We start from the raw sequence: 27,598 nt of genomic DNA, 5'->3' as shown, positions 1-27,598 counted from the left end.
GCAGACACCCTAAGTTTAAGAGCAGGCTTAAAACTTTCGTTCAATTTGGGGAACAACAGCACCATCATCATCCTCTAATATCATGAAAGGCATGCCAGTGCAGTGCCACATTTGATTACCTAATTAACAAATGACATGACCTGCCCGGTGAAACATGTTTAAATTGTACAATTTAGGCATTTAGCAGACGATCCAGAGCGATTTACAGTAATCAAGGTAAATATGAGGTAATACATCAAATGCATAGAAATAGTGATCTAGGATTATAGGTAAACCAAGAACCTATAATCAGTCTAAGTATAATATAAAATATTAAATCTATAATCTGTACATTGAAACTATACACACTATAGGATGCCAGATCTACAACCTGGCATCTGTCTACATCATAACATGCAATCTAAATTAAATGTCAGCCTTTGCATAAGCCTGCAAGTTTATTAAGGCCAGGGCAAGTGCTACACTTGTTCAACCACAAGAGAACTTTGAACTATCAGGCTCCTTTCCTGTGGAATCATCCTCGAGGTTTGGTCCAGGAGGCAGACGCCCTAAGTCTAAGAGCAGCCTTAAAACTTTCCTTCCATTTGGGGAACAACAGCACCATCATTACTCTCTAATGCCGTCATAGCCAGTGCAGTGCCACGTTTGATTACCTCATTAACTAATGACATGACCTGCCTGGTGAAACATGTTCAACAACTCTTATGAATGTGTATATGGTGAAGTAAGTACATTTTGTGTGTATGGCACTTCTCACAGAGAGAACTCACAAAGTGCTTTACATATAACAGAAATAAAGACACAGCAGGAAGCATTCAAATGATTAAAACAACCAGAAAATCGAAAACATTCCATGAATGCTTGTTTAAACAGTAGTGTTTTTAAGTGGTTCTTAAAATATTCCACAGAGACTGCAGCTTTCAAGACCTGTGGAAGGGCATTCCATACCTTTTTGTTTTTGGGAGCAGTTAGGGGTTAAGTATCTTGCTCAGGGACACTTCAAACATTAGGCTTCCCAGGCGGGATCACTAACCATTCAACTAGGATGGTTGGGCCATAATTGAGATCTGTTATTTTGGAGATATCTTTGGGCAAAACAATCCCTAGGTAGCGTATTGAGTCTGACTCCCATTTCAGGTTGTACTTCCCTACTATACTAATATAGGTGGGTTATAGTTGAAAGTAAACCTGTGTCTTCTCTACATTAAGCTTAATGCCCGAAAGAGACCTGTATTCCTCTAATCCCTCCATTAGGATCGGGACTGACTGTGTTGGAGTAGGTGCTTTTAAAAATGCATTAAAAAGTACATTGTATTTTTAATATCAAAGCCTGCTGTATTATAATGTAGACACTTTCCAAAACGTTTTCAGAAATGTAAATAAACTGAAACTCAGATGAGTTGTGAGCTTGTAGATCTTCTATTTTGAAAATGTTTTAAATAGGGCAATAGTGTCAAAATGTCCCTGATCAAGACACAAAGGTATGGAATGTCCTTCAACAGGTCTTGAGAGCTGCAGCCTCAGTGGACATTTTTAAGAACCAGCTAATGTTTAAACAAGCATTTGTGGAATGTCTTAGATCTTTTGTTTTTGGATGTTTGTGTTTTTGTTGTCTCACACACACACACACGCACGCACGCACGCACACGCACACGCACACACACACACACACACACACACACACACACACACACACACACACACACACACACACACACACACACAAACACACACACCTTACTTCAGCAATCAGCCTCCAAGGATTATGAGAAAATAGAAGGCAAGAAAACAATCAACAACTAATATTTAGTAAAAAGAGGAATATAGATCTGAATCTATAACATCTGAAAATTCTTGGCTCTGTTTTTTCCTATTTTTGCCCTGAAATAGTGCCAAGAAACGCTTGAATTTTAATAATGCCCATTTTAATGAATTCCTTGAATCCAAATTGGAAAATGTGTTAATTTGTATGTTGTATACTTCCAAATATTTGCTATATGCTATTGTTTCCATTTTTGGGTTTAGGTACAACATAGGGTTAAAAATTAACCCCATGGGGCATTATTTCCGTCTGGTACCTGGCAGAGCACTTCAAGGATTAAGAAAATGCAGTTGGTGAGAAAAAGTAATAGAGTCAAGATGTGCTTGAATCTTAATAATAACCATATTTTTTTTGTGTGTGGGTTGTTTCCTTCAAAGGTTATGCATTTGTTTTCTATTGTTTTCCATTTTCATATATATATATATATATATATATATATATATAATAAAATGTCTTCTGTTTTAACTCTTTATGTGCTAATAAATAAGAATAACAAATAAGAAAAACTCCAATGACCAAATTGCAGGCCTGGTATGTAGAGTGAGTCTTATGACTGCGGTCAGCAGGTGGTGACAGCGCACGAAAAAGCACTATTCGCAGCCACACCCCGCGCAGAGCAGCAGAAGAAGAGCCAGGGTTTCATCCACTTCCTGTCTCTCGGCTCTCCTCCTCCTCACGATCCCTCCATCACTCAGTCTGTTCTGCTTTGTCGGCTCAACCAACATCATCATCATGGCGAATGTTGTCGACACCAAGCTCTACGACATCCTCGGGGTGTCTCCGACCTCCACGGAGAACGAACTCAAGAAGGTAACTATTATAATCATTAAAAAACAACAAACGATAAAAGGTGTGGAAAACGCGGAGGTTTGAAAGACACACACACACACACACACACACACACACAACCAGGAAATGCTAGCGTGATGCTTAGCTTAAAATGGCTAACCGCAAAACGAAATAGCAGATCTACATGCTCACAACGCGTCGCGTACGCTACGCCATGTGAGCTTGTAGATCTGCTATTTTGTTTTGCCGGCTGCGTCACAGGCACCGTGGTACGACGAAACGGTCATATGTCCCCGGCTTTAGCTAGTTAGCATAGTTAAGCACCACTAAGGCTCGTTTTCTTTTTTAAAGTTATTTCCCTTTTCCCTTCCCCCCGAGGAGAATGACATCATTATCAACCGAAAACGGTGTCTTACGTCACGCCTGACGGCAACACATGACGTCATTTTTATCACTGGGGAAATTGGTTAATTTTCTTCTTTTTTTTTGGTCGGGTCGAAAATTAAAGTCTCGTGCGACGTGCTACTGTATAAATTGGCCTTGTCCGGTGTTGCCATGTCTGCTAGTTATAAGCGACTTTGGCCTTGTGTTTATTTAAAGCTGCTTGGAAATATTTGTATTTGCATTTTTGGGCTTGTTTCTAAAGTAGTAATAATAAACGTAATTTGTATAGCACCTTTCTTGGCATTAAATGCAGCCCAAAGTGCCTTACATTAAAAAAAGAGATCAACAAAAGAAAAAACACAATAAATATTAAACAAGATGTAAAACCAATAAGATCAAAAACATGATCAAGAACAAATTAAAAGGAGGCAAGATCTAAATTAAAACAATACAAGATAATGGAAAGAACAAAACATCACTACATCACTAGAAGCATTAGAGACTACATTCACAGGGAACCACCTGTCACCTAGTTAAGGTACACTAAAATAAGGATTTGACCGCTCGATTTATTAAATTATCTTAGGAGCATCAAGACGGTGTGCGGACCTTTTTTCTTTTGTTCACACACTGAAATAAGGAACCACACAGACACTACCTTTTGAAAGATGGACTAAATCCACATTTACAGGGAACCGTTAAAAGCGAGAGTAAAAAGTGGGTCGTGACTCGTGAGATTACTTTTTATTTAAGCTATCCGTGGTCGTTGCCTGTATTTTATGTAATGCGAGCTTGTGATTATTTTTGAAAATAGCAAATCTGCTACGCATTGCGACTCGAGCTTTTAGCAATGTTGTAGGCTTAAAACGCTCATGTGGCCTATTATATAGTTTCTTCTTTTCCGAGACCTGGTTGCTTGTTTCTCTCTCAAAAAGTGGCAACACTGGCCTTGTCCTTCCTACTGTAGGTTAGCATAGCTAGCTAGTGGGCCGTTTATACGTTGAAATGATGGTCACAGGGTGTCCGCGAATGTATTAATTGATTAAACACGTATTAAAGTAATTTGTCCAAATAAGGCCTTATAAAATACTTTAAAAACACAACAAAGTCAAAGAAAGAATTGCATTCACGTTCAAGGGTCTTAAAATGCCACAGACATGACATGTCATGTTTCAAAATGCGTTCTGTTTTGTTTGGTTTTGTTTTGGGGGGAAAATGGAGGCGTTTGACAAATTAGTTTGAAGTAAATTTGAGCTTTTTAAATGAACGTTAACATTGATTATGTTGTTTGTTGTCTTGTTGTCAAGCTAATGCTAGCCGGCTAGTCCTCATGTTAGCATGGGGGTCATCATCAGCTTTAGCTAGCTTACACAGTATCACTGTAATTACGTTACATGTCATGTACAAAATAATGCAATACGGTTATACTGTATGAATAACAGTATTGTATGTCAATATCGATCATCAACAGTATGTAAGCATTAATAACAGTATGTAGTACAACATTGTGTAAGCATTACATAGTGTAGGGCTGTCACGATTACACATTTTAAGTTAAATTGACGATTAATTGTCATACAAATTATTGCATCAATGATTTAATTGTGTTTTTGGCATTGGAACATGATGAATAAAACATTTATTTCTCTTTGCCTTTTAGGCTTCGTAATCAAAAATTGGCCAGGTCAGATACGACAAAAAACATACAACAAGTATACAAAGAAGTGACTGACATATTTAATAATTTCATACTTGAATAAAAAAATTGGAATGATCACAACGCGTCACAGAGTGACAAAGTGATGCGTTGTGAGCTTGTAGATTTTCTATTTTTGGAAAATGTATGAACATTTTTCAACATGGAAACGACTATGACGATATTATGCAAAATAATTGCAATTATCTCAAATAATTGCGATTAGACGGTTATGTAATAATTGTGAGTGACAGGATGATTATGTAATAATTGTGAGTGACAGGCCCAGTGTAACTTATAATTATAATAATTTAAGCTGTAACATAGTTTATGCTGATCGAAAAGGCATAGGCTGAAGCTAACAGCTTGATGTGCCTATCATTCGTACAAAAATCCTTCTAGATCAGTGTTTCTCAAAGTGGGGTCCGCCGGGGGTCCCCAGCTAAATGACTAAAATCAGTTTGAGCATTGGTATCAGATATTAAGGCGCTATTGCTAAAGAGTATCAGTGCATTTTACATGAGATCAAGGTGCAAAGAGAGTGTCTGGCATTAGTCTGCCATCGCCAGACTAATGTCACTAATCTGCCGAGGGCTATTTTTTATTGTCGCATTGTCTGGTTTGAACCACATAGTCCACTAAGGGCTGTGTATCTTTCACAGGTACAATCCACATGGTAGCGCCACAGGGAAAAGTAAAGTCCAAGGCCGGCCTGATGACAGGCTCACAATAGGTCAACCAATTGAACCCTAGGCTAGCGTCCCTATTCTGGTCGAAACATTTGGCGAAAATAGCGATATACAAGCTCACAGCGTGCTGTGACGCACTGTGAGCTTGTAGATGGACTATTTTCGGCAAGACATTTAGTGTAGCCCATAGGCATCCAGTCAACTAAGTATAGGGCTTTAAGTGGTTACTTTATTGTTCATTTGCAAGCGTTTACATCGGCTAATGCTGTAGTTGTTTGGTTACATTTAATGAATCTGTCTGACAACTTTTTAACGTAGCTGGATAGCTATTGGATACACTAACATAAGTAAGCTTGTATTGTATGATTTTGATTTACTTGGTATAGTTAAGTTGTTTCCCAAGGTTATGGTGTGTGTTTGTGTGATTGTGTAAACCTTAATGTTAATTAAAATCATATGGAGGTTTGAGTCATTTACTGTTTAGATTAACATCTTTTTTTTTTCTCTCCTAGGCATACCGCAAACTGGCAAGAGAAAATCACCCTGACAAAAACCCAAATGCTGGTGACAAGGTGAGCATAAATTTGCCATATGACAACTTGTCTTAATTCCTCTAAACACCCATAGCTTGTTTTCATTTTAAGCTTTTCACAATAAATGTACACCCTGCCCGTGGCAAGCTGAAAGCTTATGAAGGCTGTACAAAGCACTCTGACGGATTAGTAGCCTAATAAGAAATAAAAGCACGTGTTATAATAAATGCATGTAACTATGGACTCATGGCATTTCAGAAAATCTCTTCGGGAATGAGCTGGTCATGTGTACTCTAGCATGTGACAAGTGACATGTAATGATCACAGACTTTTAACTCATTCAATCCGGTAACACATCTGTGTAACCACTTTAACCATTATTTTATACTTTGGCTATTCAAAAATTGCAGATATACAAGCTCATAGCGTGGCACTCGGTGCTGCACTCTGAGCTTGTTTATCTGCCTTTGTTTTGAAAAATCGTGAAAATCTTTGCAAATCTTTGAATATAGATATATATATATATATGTTGCTATATATATCAGTGTTTCTCAAACTTTTTCATGTCAAGGACCACACAAAATGATATGTATTTTGCCTTGGACCCCCATCTCAAAATATTTTGTTCCAGGGACCCCCCAGAAGCAAAGACTTGAGTAAAAAGGAATGAATGAAGGTCTTTATTGCAGACTCAAGGTCCATAGATACATACAAATACAGACTCCAACAATAAACATGAATTAAAGACAGTCCTTTACACAATAAATTGGGACGGTTATACATACAAGCAGTTAAGCCAATGTCTCCTAAGACTAGAGGTATATCTGATGCAACTCTTCACAGGGTTATTTATATTGACAATGATGCTATTCTCAGACTCATCCAAACGGCACATGAAATAAAAGTGTATACATTTAAAGACTTGCACACATTTTCACGATTCTTTTCCTCAAAAATAGCAGATCTACAAGCTCAAAGCGCGGCACTCGGTGCCACGATATGAGCTGGCACCAGATGGGTAGGGCCGCGTGCATTTTCAGAGTCTGTGTTCCTATTTATCGGTATCACAATGAATACTTGTTTATTGAAAACTCATAATGACAATAAAAAAAATATGCATTAATGTTCTATTAGTATTTAGCCTTAGTTGGGAGCCCATTCGCAATATCCTCACAGCCCATCAGTAGGCTCCGGCCCACAGGTTGAGAATCACTCTCTTAAAGCACCACAGTGGCTGGTGAATTTTCAGAATCGTTTTTTTTTTCATAAAAAGCTAGCAGTTAAAGCTCTATATTGTGATAGTAATCATTTATATAGAGTATTTGCTCAGAAACGGGGGTCTCCCTGTCTCTCAAGCTCTTACATAAAACAGAAAATGCACTTTCAGTTGGGTTGCCAATTTCAGCCAATCAGGAGAGGGTATCCATTTATCAGCTTCAATTAATTTTATTGTGTTCCAGTTGAAATCTTGTCTGCTCATTTCTTTTTTCCATTTTCCATTTTCCATTTCTTTACACTCCTGATTGGATAACATTGGTATCCCCACCTGAAAATCCATGTTCTGTTTAAATAAGAGCTGGAGAGACGGACCCCTGTTACTGAACACTCTATTGCTATCACAATAATAGAGCTCTTAACACTTATTTTAACAACAAAATATCACTTATATAATGGCACCTGTAAGTTTGTCCTTCCACCGAACACTAATGGATACATCTGTCTCTCCGCTCTTGTCCTCTCTCCTCTTCAAACCTCAAGTTCAAAGAGATCAGTTTTGCCTATGAGGTTCTGACCAACCCGGAGAAGAAGGAGCTGTATGACCGCTACGGGGAACAAGGCCTCCGGGAAGGAGGGGGGGGTGGAGCGGGGATGGACGACATCTTCTCCCACATCTTTGGAGGCGGCCTGTTTGGTTTCATGGGAGGCCAGGGCCGCGCGCGCAACGGAGGCCGACGGAGAGGAGAAGACATGGTCCATCCACTCAAGTAAGGCTTGGGCTCAGTATTTTCTGGTTTGAAATTGTATTGTCATTTCTATGGATTCGAGGTCTCAGTCATTTGCATTCCATAGAAGCCAGCATGTCTATGTCATGCACCGAATCTACAAGCTCAAAACAACATCATGTGTGTAATGGAGATTTTGGGGCTTAGAAGATGGCAGTGGTAGTTTTAGTTTTGGACGGTATCACCTAGCCTGGAATCCATGGATTAAAGTTTTCAGTCGCCACAACTGATTTCAGTCATTTGGATTCCGCAGAAGTCTGTCTTCCGAAAATAGCATGTCTCCAAGCTCACAACGTTTTGGTTATTAGTTATTTTATGATGGAAGAGTATTTAAAGTGTTAAAACTAGCAATAGATTTGATTAAAGAATTTGGAAGCATCTTCCAAAAAACTCTAATGGTCTCGGATATTTCATAAAAGCAAAGCCCTCAATCTGCGACTTCTTCAACTGAAATGCAGCACATATTTTAGAATGTTTAGAAGAATTTGAACTAAACTTCATAGTTCTACATGTTGTGCTAACTGTTTAGGAAACCGTGCTAGTGTGGGAGGGCTCCCTTCACTAATTTTCAGAAATCACAGGAAAGTTACTTTTCAGTCATGAGACGGATAAGCTTAGTTGGGTAGATTTTTTTTCTCACTTCAATCTCGGTCTGGAATTCATGAGTCAGGACCGGGCACCCAGGAGCCGCTGCTTCTGATTGGTCTATGGTGCGGGCGGGACAGAGCCTTCCAATGTAAAATTCAAGTCCCTTCCTGACTTGCTTACGTATTTGGTGATGTTTGGAAATCCAGCTCAAATAGAATGATGGCCAGACAGAGAAGCGAAGTTAGAAAAAAAACGCTGAACGAGCGCCTCAGCCTAGATTCCATGCTAGGTGTCACCTGGAATGTGAGCAAAATTTCCACATTTTAGAATTGTAAATAAATAAGCCATTTTCCTTTCCCACCAGGGTGTCCCTGGAAGACCTCTACAATGGCAAAACAACCAAACTACAGCTTAGCAAGAATGTTCTGTGTAGCAGTTGTAATGGGTAAGTTCAATTATTAAATGTGGCCATTTTAGATCTAGTTCATCATGTATTTTGATTATTGGTACCGGTCATTAGTCATTTCTGTGTATATTTAAGTTCTTGTCATATCTGCCCTGTGCAGTTTGTGTGTAAATTCTGAAAGCCAAACAGAAAAGTAATTTTTATTCATATGTTCCATAATTCAATACCAAAAACAATTCAATCATTAATTGCAATTATTTGGGTGACAATTAATCGTGAAGTATCATTTCATAATTGTGACAGCCCTAATGGAGAGATGTACCATTAATGTGTGTGTGTGTGTGTGTGTGTGTGTGTGTGTGTGTGTGTGTGTGATTGCAGGCAGGGGGGGAAGACAGGGGCTGTACAGAAGTGTGTGACCTGTAGGGGGCGTGGTATGCGCATCATGATCAGACAGCTGGCTCCAGGGATGGTGCAACAGATGCAGTCTGTGTGCACAGACTGCAACGGAGAAGGTATTCATTCATTCAAGCATGACTCACTGTGTCGAGTTATTACTATTATGATTGAGCAGATGACTCGGTGTTGAGTTATTGACTGTTGATATGACTCAGTGTTGAGATCTAAATGAGAATATTAAAAACATATTTGTCACAATTAAACCACTTTCAGCCAGGTGTCTGGGTTTTGGGCATGTCATAAATGAGGAAATATTAAAAATGTCAAAATTGAAAATACCACATCTACAAGCTCACAACTCATCAGGACGTGAGCTTGTGGGCCAAAACACTGAATGTTGCTTTTTGTTTGCCTTTAATATTCTTCACTTCATTTGTCTTGCGACACCCATAGCCGTGTATGCAACACATAATACACACATTTGACACAACAAAAACCTAATTAATTCATACATGAAGACAAGCGCAATGATGTCCACTGGACAGATTCTAAATTTAGCCTCAAAATCGACTGATGAACAAAGGACTTCTGTTGTCTTACCTTATTGAATTTTGGACCTTTTGTATGTCCTAGCAACTTGTATTTCCCATTCAAAACATGGCTAGTGTTTGAAGTGAAATTCCTTTCCAACCTTAGTGTACTGCTATTATATGAATGCCTGAAGTGGTTGAACAACAATCTTTGAACACGTGTTCAGTTGTTGCAGCAGTTGTGACTTTAAGGCAACCGACAAACATCCATACCAGGTGGTACTGCCGTACTGAAGAACACTCAATCACAGAACAAAGTAAATTCTTTGCTTTCCTGTGCAGGTGAGGTGATCAGTGAGAAGGACCGCTGTAAAAAGTGCGAGGGGAAGAAGGTGCTCAAAGAGGTGAAGATTCTAGAGGTTCACGTGGACAAAGGCATGAAGCATGGACAGAAGATCACTTTCGGAGGAGAGGCCGACCAGGCGCCTTCCGTGGAACCCGGCGATATCGTCCTGGTCCTGCAGGAGAAGGAACACGATGTATGTCCAGAGAAAGCATTTACTCCTTCATTTAACGCAGTGGTTTTCAAAGTGGGGTGCAGGAACCCCCAGCGATTCCAGGGGGTCCCCAGCTAAATTAGTGATAGTTGGGAAACAAATGGACCTTTTTACGGATATGTAGCTCATAGAGATATGTGTCAAAGATCGTGTCCAACCTAGACATAGGCTCTAAATGTCTCAGTAGAAGAGCAGGGAGACCAAATAATACCACAGCAAACCGTACAGATTTGGCAAAATAACATTTTATTCACACAAAAAAAAGAAAATAAAGCTTTTCCAAAAAGCCACACAAAATAAGTGTTGGTGGGTATTATTACATTAACACATATCTATGGATACGTCCTGAGGCCTAAATGCTTGGCCTGCTGGTGGTTATGCTCATTACTAGGTTTGGGGGTGAAGGTCTGTGTTGATACATTTAATTTTAGGCCTTAATCTGACCTCTTATCCAAGTTAGGTAGTTTTTATGCTGTCTGAAACAGGCTAAGGAATGTGATTCAAATGTTTCTATGGGGTCAGACTGCATAAAAATGGGATTCCAATCTGGATAGACCACAAATTGGATTTGGGCTGCCAGTGTGAACAGGGCCTAGTGCATTTGTTTTCCTTGACTATTGGAACATGCTAGCAGTTTCTTTTGAACAATCCTGATGCCACGTTTTGTTTATAATAGGTTTTAACTTTTTTTTTTGTGACGTCTCTTTTGTGCAGACATTCAGGCGAGAGGCCAACGACATTCACATGACCCATAAGATTGGCCTGGTGGAGGCGCTGTGTGGCTTCCAGTTCACCTTGAAGCACTTAGACAGCAGACAGATTGTCATCAAGTACCCTGCTGGCAAAATCATCCAGCCAGGTTAGTCTTTTTGTGTGTTTACACCCTAGTTCAGACCACAGATTAGCAACGAGACAAAACCATCCGATCTATATTTCGGTGTACGGTGGTGTCTCATTTTGAAAAGAACTGTGAGGGTTCAGGGCTTGAGGATTTAGGGACATTGGAATTGGGCCACTGTTTAACATGATGCACTGTGTTGTCCAGGTTCAGTGAGGGTGGTCCGAGGCGAGGGCATGCCACAGTACCGCAATCCCTTTGAGAAGGGAGACCTGTACATCAAGTTTGACGTCCAGTTCCCTGACAATAACTGGATCAGTCCTGAGAAACTCACGGTAAGACACTGCATGTCGGCACTGATTTGTATACATTATATAAATAACATTCTGTCTACTGTAAGACGCACTAATATGTCAAACTGTCCAACTTGTGAATACATACTATTAACTCTATTACTGTTAACACATGGGGTGCCAGAATTTTATAATAACCGATTACGTTCGGTGCCAGAAATCTCACCGTCTGCAACGCTGCGCTGTTTAGAGCTGTAGACTCCACGGCGAGCACACGCACGTAAACAATGCATGCGTGCCCAGCAATGGATGGTCCTGGCTAAAGCCTGGAACAACAACATGTCTCATGCGAGTCACCGTTGCGGAGCGATCGCACAACGCAAAGGACTCGTTTTGCCCACTGTAAAAAGTTAAGGAGATACAGAGGTTTTTAGCAAGGAGATTTTTTGGCACGGTGATCCATCTGTCCCTTACTTCTTAGAGTGTTCATGGGTGATTCCAGTGCTGCTCCAGCCCCCCCCCCCCCCGTGTGGAAAAAAACAAAAAGACTGAAAACGCGGATTGAACCGTGCCGACTCGTGTATTTCTCCGCCGTGTTTTAACTTCAAAAACCTCTCAAACTTCTATTTTGAGGCACGGAATTTACTTATAAGATATCGTTTGGATAGAATTTAGTTGTTTAACTTCATATATGTGGTCAATTAATCATGACAGAGCCTATTTAAAAATAAAACTTAAGAGAACCGGCAGGGGCAGGCAGTGACACGCAATGTATCCGAATAAAGCAAGCTATTTTCGGCATGGCCCTTTCAGAAGTCCCCGTTCGTCACTTGTCTGGTGGTCGGGGAAACAAACTGCTGATGAGGAGAGGAAACAGTGTTCCTCTCCTCTCCTCTCCTCTTCTCTCCTCTATATCATTGGTTCTCAAAGTGGGGTCCGGGGACCCCCAGGGGTCCTTGAGGGAGTTCCAGGGGGTCCCCAGCTAAATGATAGATTAGGCACCAAATGGACCCTTATGGGTCTAACTCAGAGAGTGTACAAATAAAGGGTCCATTTGGTTCCATTTGTACACAGAGTTAAATTGACATAGATTTTACAATATAAATTGCGGTCCAAGTGATAGAAATGCCATTAAATGGGGGTCTGTAGCCCCATGCATGTCAAACTGGGGGTCCTTGAAATTAAAATGGTTGAGAATCACTGCTAGAGCAGTAAAACATCTTCTCTAATGGGGGTCCCTGGCATATCTTTTGAAATGGGGGTCCGCGGGCTAATAAGTGTCAATTTGGGGGTCCTTGACATGAAAAAGTTTGAGAACCACTGCCCTATATCTCCTCTCCTCTCTCCTCCCCCCTTGCACTTTGGCTAATTAATATTGACTGGTGTAAGATATGTTGAAAAGGTTAAGACATTTTCAAAAAGTTGACTTTATTGTTTCAGTTTTTGAGAGGCTGCAGCCAGTGTGTGCAGTTCAGATTGATGTTGTTCCTGTAAGGATAATTATTGTTCCAATTCCAAATATGGAATTTGTAGCAGCAAAATACTTAAAAAGATAAAGTCTGTTGACTGTTTTCTATTGTTCCATTAAATTGGATTCAGTTCTAAAAACTGTACACGTCTTTTCTTTTGCGGGGGGCGCGGGGAAAGTAATATAAAGTAATATATTACTCTTGATTCCAAGTAATAAGTAGTATAATATTATTACTTTTCAAAGTAACATATTACTCTCCTAAGTAATATAGCCCAACACTGTTAATATGTGACATTTAACCACTTGAACCCCTGCATCCCTATTCTGGGGGGAACATTAACCAACGTCCTGTTGTGAGCTTGTAGATTGGCTATTTTTGGCGAAGAGATTTGGTTTCCGGTGTACATCGGAAAAAAGAACGTACCAAGTACAGTGCAACTCAGGTCCGTTTTACTAAGTATAGTGGGTCTAAGTGGTTAAACTGATGTGCTAAATTCCAAATATTATCAAAGTATTCTGCGGTTCCTCTGGACTTGCGTCGCTGCACCGTAGGGTGCTACGGCCCTCACTTTGAGAAACCCTGCTCTACAGAAGGTCCCAAGGGAGGTGGCCAAAGAACAACATGAGAGATGATTGTGAGGGAGTTTCAGCAGACATGAGATAAAACCTAGACAATAAGTCCTGGTCCCGTTGTGTGTCCTTGACACACAGAATGTATTCACAAGACTGACTGTCCACAATTAGACAAAGGACTTCTTTGTCTGCACAGTGTAACATCTTAAGCATCATATCCAGGCCTCAGTCATATCAAAACGTCTGTTACTCCCTCCTCACTGGCCTCCCGCCATGCTCACTGAAGCCCCTCCCAAGTTGTCCAGAATGACTCGGCACGCCTGCTCTTCAACCATCCAACATTTTCACGTTTCACCCCTTTTCCGTTCCCGGTTGCTGCCCGCACAGAGTACAAAACACTGACGTTGGCCGACAAGGCAACCAAAGGCACGGCACACCCATACCTCTATAGCCTGACCCAACCGTACAACCCCTTCTGTTCGGGAATGGACCCTTACGGGTCTGTGAGTGTAGTGTACATATGTAACCAAATGGACCTTGAAATCTAAACGTTTTGAGAACCACTGGTATCATAATTGTATAGCAGACGTGAAGTCCACATACCAGCCGGAAACCCATTCTGGAAACGGTTCCAAATGTGATGGAACCGATTCCGGTTCCATAATGTTGGATCCGGTTCCTCAGGTCCCTGATCCCAACCCTAAGTAGCGTGTTGACCTGTGATCCTCCTCTTCCTTATAGGAGTTGGAGGACCTGCTACCCTCGCGGTCCGAGGCGCCCATCATCACGGGTGACACGGAGGAGGTTGACCTGCAGGACTACGACAGCAGCCAGGGCTCGGGGAGCGGCGGACGCAGAGAGGCCTACAACGACAGCTCTGACGAAGAGGGAGGAGGCCACCACGGACCTGGAGTGCAGTGTGCGCACCAATAGTCCTTCATATAAACACATAGCCGCAAGCAACTTGGATGCTAACTGCATTAAAGTTGCAATACCCTCCATTGATAGCCCATTCATGAGACTGAAAAATCCCATCCGATTGTATTAAACTACGATAAACTCACCAATATTGCACCTGTACGGACAGCTTGGGACCTCCTGTCAAGTCATTGTTCATTTTATGAGCAGCTATGTCAATAAACTCTTTGCAACTGATGTGTCCGCATCCTGCATATGTGCAATTTCAAAACGGGTGGTCTACGCAGGACATTGACTGATTTACGAGTGCCTCAAAACTCGAACAAAGAGAATCTCAGGTGCATGGAGCAGAAAGTTGCTCATAACATGACAAAGGTGGATTCTTTTATGTCAATAGTCTTGACACAGACAAAGTGGACAATCCCAGCTGTCCGTTCAGTTGAAATATTGGTTAGTTTATTGTCATTTAATACAATCAGAACTTTTCTGTTTTCATGATTGGACTGTCAATGGAGGTTATTGCAACTTGGATGCAGATATTATCAAAGTTGCTTGCGGATAATTCATATATACACACACGCAACCAACCACACTGAACTCCCGCCCTACTTCAGGGGAAAATGTATGTATATGAGTTTCACTGCAGAGTAAGCGGGACGTGGGATCAGAAAGCCCCAGGCCACAACGCTGAGGACTAAAAGCCGGCTTTATACTAGTTGTGCAATGGTGTAGCGCACAGAAAATAGCTGATATACAAGCTCACAAACTCGTCGCAGTGCGATATTTCGTGAGCTTTTGATCTGGGTTAAGTTTGGTGGTCCTTAAATGATCTGGGTCTAGGAGAACGGACATATTGAAATTGATTCAGATATTTTGATTTGACATAGATTTGTTTCTTACCAGACGCTTGTGGAAACACTTGCTGCGATAAACGTCAAATCAAGTTAACACTCTTTATGAGACTAAAACCAAGAAAATCTTTTACAAAATGTCTTGAATGCAGTGAAACTTGCTGTCCTTTTCTCGTCCACTTAAGATTCTCATGTTATGTCATGGGTAATTGGGGACTCTGTACCGACCGCGTTATTAATAATAATTATTAAATTTCCTTATCTGATCCCCACTGTTCCTCATCTAAGCGCTTTCCAACTTGCCCTGCGGTAAAATCCACATCACATTTAGGAAAAGGGGCATTTTCTTGTTTGACTGATTTTGTATTTTGTTTGCGCAGTATTTACACAAAATTTAAAACGAAAAAAAGGCAAACGAAAAAGTGTGTGCAGACATTCAGTTGGGTGACGTGTACCAGACGGAACACAAGGAGGAAAAAAACATAATTTTAGGCTGTTTGTGTCTCTTTGATGCTTTACCTTTTTTCGTTTATTTGTAGGTTTTTACTTTTCTCTTTTTCCTTTCTATATATTTTAAGTTCAAACTGAACAATGGATATTATTGTGTATAATATGATGGAACTCTGATTGTCATTGAGCTTTATCAGCTGCTGTTATTCAAAGTGGTGTGATTCTTTTTGGAATAAAATAAAACAATAAAATTCAGATGACAAACGTTACCATGGCCTGTCTGTGAGACCAGTTGAATGTTAAAGACCGCTTTTGCTAAATGTTTGTCACTTAGGCTTGTTTTTCTTGACCACAACAATGGTGGCAGGTTATTTAGACCGATGCTAGGTCATTCATTGTTTACCTATAGTTTCAATGTTCTGATTATTTTGATAGTACGGTATATTGTAGCTAGGTTCTTGGTTTACCTGTGATCCTAGTTTCCAGAGGCACTACACTGTCGCCCTGCATTCTATGTATGTGTTCACCTTGCTTATTGTAAGTCGCTCTGGATAGGCTGCTAATTGCCTTGTATGCCCATTCCAAGGCCACTAGGTGGTGCCCTGGCACAAGTTCCAAATTGTCTCATTGGTGTGTGGAGGATGTAACCTCACATGGCCAGACTATATCACCAAAAAATTGCTGGCAATTTTTTTTTTGCACTGGTAGATTCGTCTGGTCCCTGGCTAGTGTGGAGGGTCCTGTGAAATCACAGATTTTGTTTGTTTCAGCTGCTTCCAATTCCAATTTGTAAAGTAAATGTAAAGTTTTCAAGTAATTGTAGTGGAGTGAAAGTGACATATTTGTCTCTGAGATGATGTGGAGTAGAAGTAAAAGTGTTGTGATAATGGGAAATACTCCAGTAAAGTGAAAATACCTAAAAAGTATACCCAAGTACAGTACTTGAGTGAATGTCCTTAGTTACTTTACACCACTGGCATCCCTATTCCAAGGATAACATCTGCCAAAAGGGGAAAAAAGAGCAGACTCAAAGTACAGAGCCAAAGGTCAAGTTTACAAAGTATTGATGGTTTAGAGGTGAAGTGTCTGAAAATAGGCCTACACATTAAAATGAATCCAACATAGAAAAGATCATGTAAACACAATAAGCAAAATACATCAATTTACAAAACATCTGCTGTCAAACAAGTCTGAAGCTATGAAATATATGAAAATGTTTAAACCGCAACACAATGTTGTACAGTAATAGTAGTGAGGGTCCCTGCTTCATCTCTCTCAGCTAAGCTGGCCTTGGACTGGAAAACGTTGAAGACCCCTGACACAAAGGGTTTATTGTGGTCAATGAATGGAGTGTTATCAGAGATCTTCAGAGGTAGCAGTGGCGGAAGAAGTACTCAAGTTTTTTACTTAAGTAAAAGTATCAATATAGCAATGTAGAAATGCTCTGTTACAAGTAAAAGTACGGAATTCTAAATTTACTTGAGTAAAAGTACAAAAGTATTGGTATAAAAATGTACTTAAAGTACCACCACAAGTAGAAAGTACTCTTTATGCAGAATGTCCCATTTCACAAGTTTTCAAATGTATAAAAATCTTTTGAAAATAGCAGATCTACAAGATCACAATGCGTTGCATCGTGACGCATTGTGAGCTTGTAGATCGGCTATTTTCGAATGGCCGAAATGTATATATAATAGGGCTGAAGTGGTTAATATATGTTTTGTGATAAACAAAATCTACAAAGTAACTAGTAACCAGGGGTCATCAACATGTACGTACACAGACAAACTTGTCCGTTGCAAGACATATCCATGTCCGTGGCACATTTTGTATTTTGGTTATAATCACATTTGTTTTTAAAGAGTTTGTTTGAATGATTTTGGTGACTCCTAAAAGTCATGCTCATTAATATATTGCAGGAGATTTGTCGTATTGGTACCCGTACATGATTGCATCAGGTGAGGATGCAAGACAAGACGGACAGCTAGAAGTAATGTTAATAGCTGCCTTATTTTTTCATTGTTCCACTGGCATACCTTACATTACACCACCATGGTCTACTTTCTCATCAACATCGAATACTTGTTCACCTTAACGGAAACCACAACTCTTGAAACTAACTACAGTACCTTGACAAACAAACAGAAAACGAGTTTAGCTCATCTATTGTGGAGCAATTTGAAAACCCTGACAAAAACATGCATTCCTATCGTCCTCCGTTCTACCATTCTCAGGTTTGCTGTTTTGAATACGAACCCTGAACAAATGAGTGGGGCAGTGTGAAAAGGAATTGAAATTCAGACAGAAAAATAAATAAGGAACTGAAAACTGTGATGTCATCAGAATTCTAAGTAGGCTATTTGTCTCATTAGCGTGAACTGCACAGTGATGGTGAAGAAAGAGAACTTGGAAAGACAAAACCACAAATCATTTGACTAGACATTTCCAGCAAACAGAGAACTGAGAAAAATAAATAAACTGAAATTTCAACCATTTTCACCATATAAACATTGTCAAGTGCAATCATCAGTATGTTAATCATAAATCATGTTTTTATTATTGTTTGATGTGCATTACACTTTTTTAATTATACATATTAAACTATTGACTTATTATATTTGCATTATTTTGCCCTTCTGTTCTAACCTTCTTGAATTAGCACTCACGTCACAAATGTATTACACACACACACACACACACACACACACACACACACACACACACACACACACACACACACACACACAGTGGCTCAGTGTTTGTGGCACTAGTGTTTATGCAGAAATACTAGTCTATAGTTTTAAAATGTGTAGCACACTGGCATAGACACTATGGCACATTACATTTAGGGATAGTCATTTGGGTTTCTGGTAAAATTATTGACCAGTTATTTTGTATGTCTGTGACAAAAATAAAATATTGATGAAAATGTCCACCACAAGCTGGCATGGTGATGACCCCTGGTAGTAACTAAAGTTCAAATAATTGAGGCGTAAAAGCATAATATTTGCCTCTGAGATACAGGGGAGTAGAAGTAAAAGTACAGAAAATTTTACATAATTCAGTAAAGTAAAAAAGACCTCAAAATTGTACAGTATTTAAGTATATGTACTTAGTTACTTTACACCACTGAGATGTAGGCTATGTGGCCTCTTTCAGGTGAGCTATCTATTACACGGCAGGAGGATCAGTACACGTGACCTTCAGTACACTGTTCTCCATTTATGGTCAAAAGAAGAAAAGATATGCTTTTGTTGTGTTATCATGTGACAGGTTGGCCGACAGTAAGACAAATGGATGGCCTCAGGGGTCACTTCAAGGAATAATGCTTCCTTAATATTACGAGCGAGCTCAATAGAAAATCATTTTTAAAAATACATCAGTCTGAATGCTTCAAGGAGTATGTTTGATCTCTGTAAGTACAGTAACTGTATATAAGTCACAATGGTCAAGGGGATCTCTTAAACACGTGTGCATGCACACACATGTTTGTATTACTATAATTGTGACAACATTTTAGTGCCATTTCTTAATTTTCTTGCCATTTTTAACTCTAACCCTGAAGCAGAAAATAGCCTACTATCTTGTTAATCGACTATTTTTCGTTGCAAGACATCTACTGTAAATATCAATTAGGCATAACTCCAACCCCAGCCCTTAAACCTAACCTCTAAATGCCTATTCCTAATCCTAAACCCAACCTGAATCATTTCCTAATTGTAATCCAAACTCCCCAAACTCTTTTCAACCATAAAACAACAATTTATCTTGTGAGGACCAAAATAGTCCTCACACTGTGACTATCTATTTCTCACATTCTACTACACTTGTGGGAACTGTTAGTCCTAACAAGTATAGCAGTACAAGAACACACGCACGCACGCACGCACGCACGCACGCACGCACGCACGCACACACACACACACACACACACACACACACACACACACACACACACACACACACACACACACACACACACACACACACACACACACACACACACACACACACACACAGAAAGAATGCCTATTTGTGAATTGGAAGTCACTGACAGAGGACCCTGATTGTTAAAGTCAGACTGTGAATGTTCTTCATTCACCATCCATTTAATGAGTTGAAAGCACTGTTATAAAGCTGAATGCTGCTTTATAACAGTGCTTTCAACTCATGGTGAATGACAACACCACACACACACACACACACACACACACACACACACACACACACACACACACACACACACACACACACACACACACACACACACACACACACACACACACACACACACACACAAATACTTTGTGTTTACGGCCACAATGTTTGCATGGGCTGCCACCCACAAACCTGGGACTTTCAATTTGTAGCCTTTCCTAAATGTTTTTCTTTCAGCCTTCTTTCAGCCTTTCTTTTAGCCTTTCTACATTACAGAACATACATTAATACTGTATCCACATTTCTGTGGATACCGTATTAATGTATGTTCTGTAATTATGCTTATAGATATTCTGTCTGCATGTTTTAATTCTTCCCTAGTTGTGTGTTTTATGGAATCTCATTAAAGGCATAGTATGTAATGTAGCCCTGTATGTACATAACAAAACAATGTATAATTATAATGTTTTACCCATCATTTCCCTCTATACCAGCAGTCATCAGCCTCTGGAGTAGTGCAGTAGTGTTTACTTGTAGAAACACATTGCCTTCTCACTGTATTTTGGTGTATTCACTGTTTGTTTTGGTGGATGCGGATGTTTTTGGACAACCAAAACAGTGAAAACGCCAAAATACAGCGAGAGGGCATTGTGTTTCTGCAGGTAAACACCACCACACTACTCCAGTCACTGATGACTGCTGGTATAGAGGGAAATGATGGGTAAAAAAATATATACATACATTTGTTATTTAAACACATGCAGGGCAAAGTTACATAGTATGACTTCAAGTACACAGTTTAATGTGCACAGCTTAACACACTGTGTATTAAGTGCATTGGAACAGAGCCAGTGTAAAGTCTAGGCTTTCTTATTCCATTCCCATGTCTGCCCTGAACAATAGAATTAGCTTGAGGCGGTTGGACGATAACATTATGATTGGCCTGGCCAGCGTTAAGCTCAGAAGACCCTCTTTTCACAGCCTTTCACCCAGGCTATTTAAGACTTTACAAATTATAGTAAAACATAGTAAAACATGGAGTATAATATTCATCATACTTGATTGATGATGCATCAAATACATGTATGAATGTATATTCCTGTACTGTATGTAACTGAAATGTATTTTCACCAGGAGTTACCAAACGTCTATTCTAAGTTATGGGTTAGTTTTATTTCTAAAGCTTGGATAATTGAGCAAACTAGACTGTATGATTATAGTACACGCATACAATATGAGATCTGTTTATTTGATGCATATCAAGTATGAAGGCATACAGAATATTACACTCCATGTTTTACTATAATTTGTATTTTGTAATTTTTAAATTGGTCTTAAATAGCATTTAAGCTATACCCTTAAGCTCAACCTACAAACTGGTTTATAAACAGAGAGGCTCTTTTGTCCACAGTGTGAAACCCTCTTCAACCTGTTAATAATAATAAATACATACTGTATAGAGCTTTTCTGAGTACTCAAAGTTGCTTTTACAAATCAGCAACAAACGTTATTAGGAAAAACTAGTTTAAAGGTTAAAAACTATAGAAGTAAAGGTAAAAAAAGAAGGGGGGGGGGTTAGGATTAGGTAGGGAATGCAAGTCTGAAAAGATGGGGTTTTTTTGTGTAGTTTTAAACGTGGCGAGGGTGGGGGCATCTTTGATGTGAGCTGGGAGTGAGTTCCGGAGGGAGGGGGCTGCCACCGAGAAGGCCCTGTCACCCCAGGTTTGTTTCTTTGTCCTGGGGATGTCCAGGAGGTTGGCATCACCAGTCCAGACCTGAGAGAGCGGGAGGGGGCGTGGCGTTGGAGGAGTTCAGAGAGGTAGCATGCAAGCCTGGTTGTCTAGGGCCTTGTATAGGTGGTAAAACTACTGCACGCCCCCAGTCTCTGTCCTTCTCACCCACTCCCTGTCCTTCTCTTTCTAGCTCTGTTGTCCTCCAAATTATACTGAAACATTACATCATCCACTGACACGGGATCCGTTCATACCCCCCGAGACATTAACCACTTATGCCTGTTTCATAACTAGGGAAAATAACCAATCTACAAGCTCACAAGTAACACGTCGCATTGCAATAAATGAAGTGTTCAGCACAAGTAAGCATTAAGTGTGCAACACAGCGGCAGCAGAAGCAAAGCAGAAGGAAACAACAGCCACAGGCTTTTCCTCAGCACTTGTGGGTTTAAAGTGTGGTTTCAGGTACACGTCTATCACGTCTATCATGCACGATGGATCTTGACTGAATCTAGACTGTAGATACTGTAGCTTCTTTGATTTAATGCTACTGTCCTGTACCTGTGCGTGCCTGCGTGCGTGCGTGCGTGCGTGCGTGAGTGAGTGAGATAGTGAGTGAGTGTGTGTATAAAGATGATGTTGTTTTGTGTAACCGGTTGTACGTGCATGGTTGCATGTGTGTGTGTGCATGTGTGATTCACCAGGTTCTTGCTTGTATCATACTGAAAGCAAATCTCAATCTGTTTCCCCAACAAACGCATTGCTTCAATCTTTGTGGTGTATACAGTATGTCTGTCTGTCTGTCTGTCTGAAACCCACCTTTTGAAACCCACAGCAAGATTGTACAAAATCAGGATTACACACAATTAGTAGCAGAACAGAACGTTGACTCTCTGTACAAACATGCATACGTCAATAGTAGATGGTGCCTTTATCCAGTACACTTTACAACATGTTGCTCTCAAACCTTTGCATGTCAAGGACCCCCAAATTGATCTATATCTGTCCACGGACCCCCATCTGAAAAGAGGGAAGGGACCTGTAGCTGGGGATTGGGAACCCCCTGAAGTACCCCTGGGGGTCCCCGGACCCCACTTTGAGTACCACTGCTTTACAATTTATTACATCCATTCACACTGACGGTGGAGGCAACCATGCAAGGCACCATCCTGCTCATTAGGGGTTAAGAGTCTTGCTCAAGGACACTTTGACACTAACTCAGTACAGGGTTAGTGTCGAAGTGTCCTTGAGCAAGACAACTCCTTGTGAGCAAGTAGGTGCCTTGCATGGTTGCCTCTGCCAGTGCCAACAGTGTGTGAATGGAATGGAACCGCGCAATCCCGCTCTACCTCCTGAGCCACTGCCGCTCCCATGTACACGATTCCAGGTTTTGGGGGTAATTAATACAAACTTCCTTTATTTCATGTGTTGCTGAACTCTGGTAGGAGGTGTAGGGTCCCTCTGTGTAACTAGGTTACAATTATTTGTTTGTTCCTCTATCAATTAAATTGATTAATGGGCTCTCCTCTGAGGTCAGACAACAACAGGAGACTCTGAAATATTTGCACTAGTTTAAGGTTTGGTATGTAAAAGTTGTTATATTGAATGTATAGTATTGCCATAGTTTATTGTATTTATATTGCATTGTTGCACAATGACTATGGATAGAGAGGCATGCCTGTAAGGCAATCATTAATATAGATGATGTGATGAATGTCTACCTCCACTACCTCAACTTGTTTGTGCATATGTGTCACTTGTCTTTTTGTCTTTTCGTATGTTGTTGTCTGTGTTTTTCGTACTGCAGTTTTCAGTCCCTGACTCCAACAAATTTTCCCCATGGAGACAAATAAAAGTGAACCTTGACCTTTATCCCTAAGACATTGCATTATTTATAAATGGCTTATCTAACATCAGAACAGGCTGCAGTCTCCAGATCAATAGATGTAGGATTATAAGTATTGAACCATTTTAGGATATGGTTAATCTGTGAAGCTCAGTGATGATACATGTGGTGACATTTAAATTCCACGTAGGGGCTACAACAGCGTAGAAACCCCCCTAACAAAGCTACGCCTACGGCTTTGAAAACCAACCCTATGATGACTGCCCCTAATTGCTTCTGCAGTGCTGTTACTTTTTAAATCTCCACTGTTTCCACCCAGGTCAAGGCCCTAAAATGATTTTACATGGTAGGCAGAGATCTGTGTTATGGCCGGCTCCGTGACACTGTCTGCAACTGTATCTTTTTATCATTTCCTATCTATCTGTCGTTCCGTCCTTCCTCTTTCTCAACCGCAGACAGGCAGAGGAAACAGGTAGTAGCTTGTTCAACCTCTCAGTACTGCAGGCCAATGTTGTGTGCGCGCGCCGCACAGTCATTTACAGGGCTTTGTCACCAAGGTGACCGTGGATGTCATGCAGGGAACCAGCTGGAGGACCCCTGCTGACTGGGCAGGATGGGGGATGGGGCAAGAGAGAGAGAGAGAGAGAGAGAGAGAGAGAGAGAGAGAGAGAGAGAGAGAGAGAGAGAGAGAGAGAGAGAGAGAGAGCAACAGAGAAGCAAATTACCATATCAATGGATCCGTTCAGTGCAGATATGGATTTCAGATTAACACATAATTGATGTAAATGTAATCTCCAATCCTGTAGTCTTGCTGCTGTCTTGTGACTGTAATTGTAGTTACTACCACCCGACGTGCACTCCTGCTCTATCTGCACCGAGTTGATCTCTGCACAAAGAACTACTGCACATACAAACAGAGCAACTACCTTTAAATACATTTGGAAAAACTTCTACTACTACCTTGAACATATCTATTAGTCTTGTTTCATGTTTGCTTTGGCAATATAAATGTATGTTTTCTCTCATGCCAATAAAGCCCCTTTGAATGAAATGTAATTGTAGTTGTTTGTGTTGACAAAGCAGACAGACTGTGTACACCACCAGAGCTGACGTGTAGAACAGAGCAAGTGAAGACAAGTCTTGGTGTCTGGCTGGCAGGTTGTTACAGACCTAACAGCCATGCTTGCCTTTCACTTCATCATTCATTCCATTCCTACTGACGTAGTCATTCTCTCCATCTCGACTATCATTTCTCCGACACCTTAACCCCTTCACCTTGCTTTGTAGGTGACCTCCTGTTGAAAACCCATGCTTTATGTTTATGAACCTTCTGAGTGTGTGTGTAGGAATGTGTGCGCTCGCATGACACGTTGGTATCTTTTTCAAGCACACACCTGCCATAACCAGGATAGTGGCTCCTTTATCACCAAGACAGATCACACACACATGCAGGCACACAAGCACACGCATGCACACACGCACGCACGCACACACACACAAGCATGTGTGGATTCGAACCAGGGCCTCACACTAGGGAAGGGACACTATAAAGCCAAAATTCGTCTGCTGTTACTTTTCAGGATTCAAATTCAAATATAGCAAAACTTGCAGATCTACAAGTTCAAAGAGTGTTGCTTAGCGCCGCATTTCGAGCTTGTAGATCTGTAATTTTTGATACTTTCGTGTGACGCTATAGTATGATCAAGTAGGGCATTAATTTACGAAAAAACACAAACGTTAGAATACGGAGATAAGAGGTTTCTGCCCGACAGCAACGGTATACTACCCTTAAGGGAAATCCCCAGTGGCTGGGGCAGATATCAGGCTTTTGGTCTTCAGGCAGAGGCTCTGAGTCACCCTTCTACACACATGCACACAAGCACACAGACACACACGCGCGCGCGCGCACATATGCGTGTGTACACACAAACACGCGTACACACAAACACACTCACGCACGCACACACACACACACACACTCCAGGAGACGGTTTACAGAAGAGAAACCAGGTGTTCGTCTCGCCGTGTCTCTTTCATCCACTTCCTGTATTTTCCATTGCTTTCTGTCTGTAGTGGAGATAAGAGGACACTCACTGAAACAAACATGGGGCGGCAGTGGCTCAGGGGTAGAGTGGCCGGGTAGAGTGAACTGGAAAACCGCAAGGTTCCCAGTTTGATCCCGGGCTGGGGCGCTCCCCTAGAGTTAGTGTCGAAGTGTCCTTGAGCAAGACGCTGAACCCCTAATTGCTCCCGATGAGCAGGTTGGTGCCTTGCATGGTTTCCTCCGCCATCGGTGTATGAATGTGTGTGTGAATGGGTTAATGGCACAATCAATGTAAAGCGCTTCGGATAGAAGCGCTATATAAATGCACCATTTACCTGGAGAAACACACAGCTGGTGTTTTCACTGTTTGTTTTCGTTGCCCAAAAATGTCCCCATCTACCAAAACAAACCAAATACAGCGAGCGGGCAGTGTGTTTCTGCTGGTAAACACCACCACACTACTCCAGTCGCTGATAACTGCTGGTAGGCATAGAGGGAAATGATGGATAAAAAAATGCTGCTATTTGTTTCAAAAAGCTTTACACCAAGCTGCCCTTTTCTTCATAGGCTATATATAACTATTTGTATTCTACATGTAGGCTATATATAACTATTTATCTACATGTAGGCTATATAACTACAGTCTTTATATTCTACATCATGTAGGCTATATATAACTACTTATATTCTACATGTCATCTAACATGTAAGCCAGTTTTTCCCAGTTTTAATGTGACATATTATGACTCTGTTTACACAATACTGTGTTCCAGTGGTTCTCAGGACCTCCAAATTATGTATTTGAAAATATGTTGTGCCATGGACCCCCATAGAAGATTTGCATTGTTAAAATGTTTCAAAAACATTCAAACATCTAAATATTGTTTTTTTGAAAATAGCTGATATACAAGCCCACAACATGTCAACATGTCTCGTTGTGGGCTTGTAGATCTGCTATTTTCAAATAGCCAATGTGGTTAAAGTAGTTAAACTGACTTTGATGCTATATATTAGCACATTTTCCTGGGGACCCCCTGGAACCCACTCAATGGCCCCTAGGGGTCCCCAGACCCCACTTTGAGAACCACTGCTGTATTCTTATAGCCTGGCGTAGCTAGACTATATCACAATATTTTTTTGCACTCGCAGATTCGTCTGGTCCCAGGCTAGTATTCTTAGCCCAGAACATGTCTTGTGGGCTTGTAGATCTGCTATTTTCAAATAGCCAATGTGATTAAAGTAGTTAAACTGACTTTGATGCTATATATTAACACATTTTCCTGGGGACCCCCTGGAACCCACTCAATGGCCCCTAGTGGTCCCCAGACCCCACTTTGAGAACTACTGCTGTATTCTTTAGTCTTCCTAGTTTTTTATTTTGTTTTGACAGTTGCTTTGGCAATGTAAACGCATGTTTTCTCATGCCAATAAAGCTCAATTGAATTGAATTGAATTGAATTGAATTGAAAACAAACATGACAACAAATGTTCCCAAATAGCAGACCAACAAGACCTAACAAACAAGCCCACTTGCAGGTCTGCTTGTGGGCTTGTTTGTTAGGTCTTGTTGGTCTGCTATTTGGGAACATTTGTTGTCATGTTTGTTTTCAATTCAATTCAATTCAATTCAATAGGTCAGTCTATGTTGTAGGTCTGCTGTTTTCGGCGCACGACACCGTCGTGTGACAGAGCATAAATAAATAAATGAGGCTTTACTGTTCACACCTTGCTTCCTGCTAGTGCGGAGTATGGGTGCGGAGTCAATTCAAATGAGCTTTATTGGCATAAGAAAACATATGTTTACATTGCCAAAGCAAGTGTACAAATAGTTGGAGGGGGTACAATACAGCATTGTGTTAAACAAAGCTATGTCACAGGACTGTGTCGTTATATATACGCATGCATAATGCAGGGTATGAAGCTTTTTTTAAACAAATAGCAACTATCTTCTGCAGTCACTTTGAGTCAAATAGCAGCATTTCTTTCTCAAAACTATGTAAATAGTATACAAAAAAGCCTCAGATTTA

At 40.6% G+C, this 27,598-nt stretch overlaps 1 protein-coding gene across 1 annotated transcript; it reads left to right on the top strand.

Annotated features, from left to right (window-relative positions):
- Positions 1-2,486: 2,486 nt before the first annotated feature.
- dnaja2a (DnaJ heat shock protein family (Hsp40) member A2a) lies at positions 2,487-14,508 on the top strand. The gene is made up of 9 exons (XM_084066259.1): positions 2,487-2,632; positions 5,893-5,952; positions 7,672-7,898; positions 8,869-8,949; positions 9,292-9,425; positions 10,182-10,378; positions 11,111-11,255; positions 11,442-11,569; positions 14,313-14,508. The coding sequence occupies exons 1-9, from the start codon at positions 2,555-2,557 to the stop codon at positions 14,502-14,504; spliced, it is 1,242 nt and encodes a 413-aa protein (XP_083922385.1). The 5' UTR covers positions 2,487-2,554; the 3' UTR covers positions 14,505-14,508.
- Positions 14,509-27,598: the final 13,090 nt, after the last annotated feature.

Source organism: Gymnoscopelus microlampas (genome assembly GCF_963454915.1).
Source record: "Gymnoscopelus microlampas genome assembly, chromosome: 1".
Lineage (NCBI taxonomy): Eukaryota > Metazoa > Chordata > Actinopteri > Myctophiformes > Myctophidae > Gymnoscopelus > Gymnoscopelus microlampas.
This window is presented reverse-complemented; position numbering and strand designations above follow the sequence as displayed.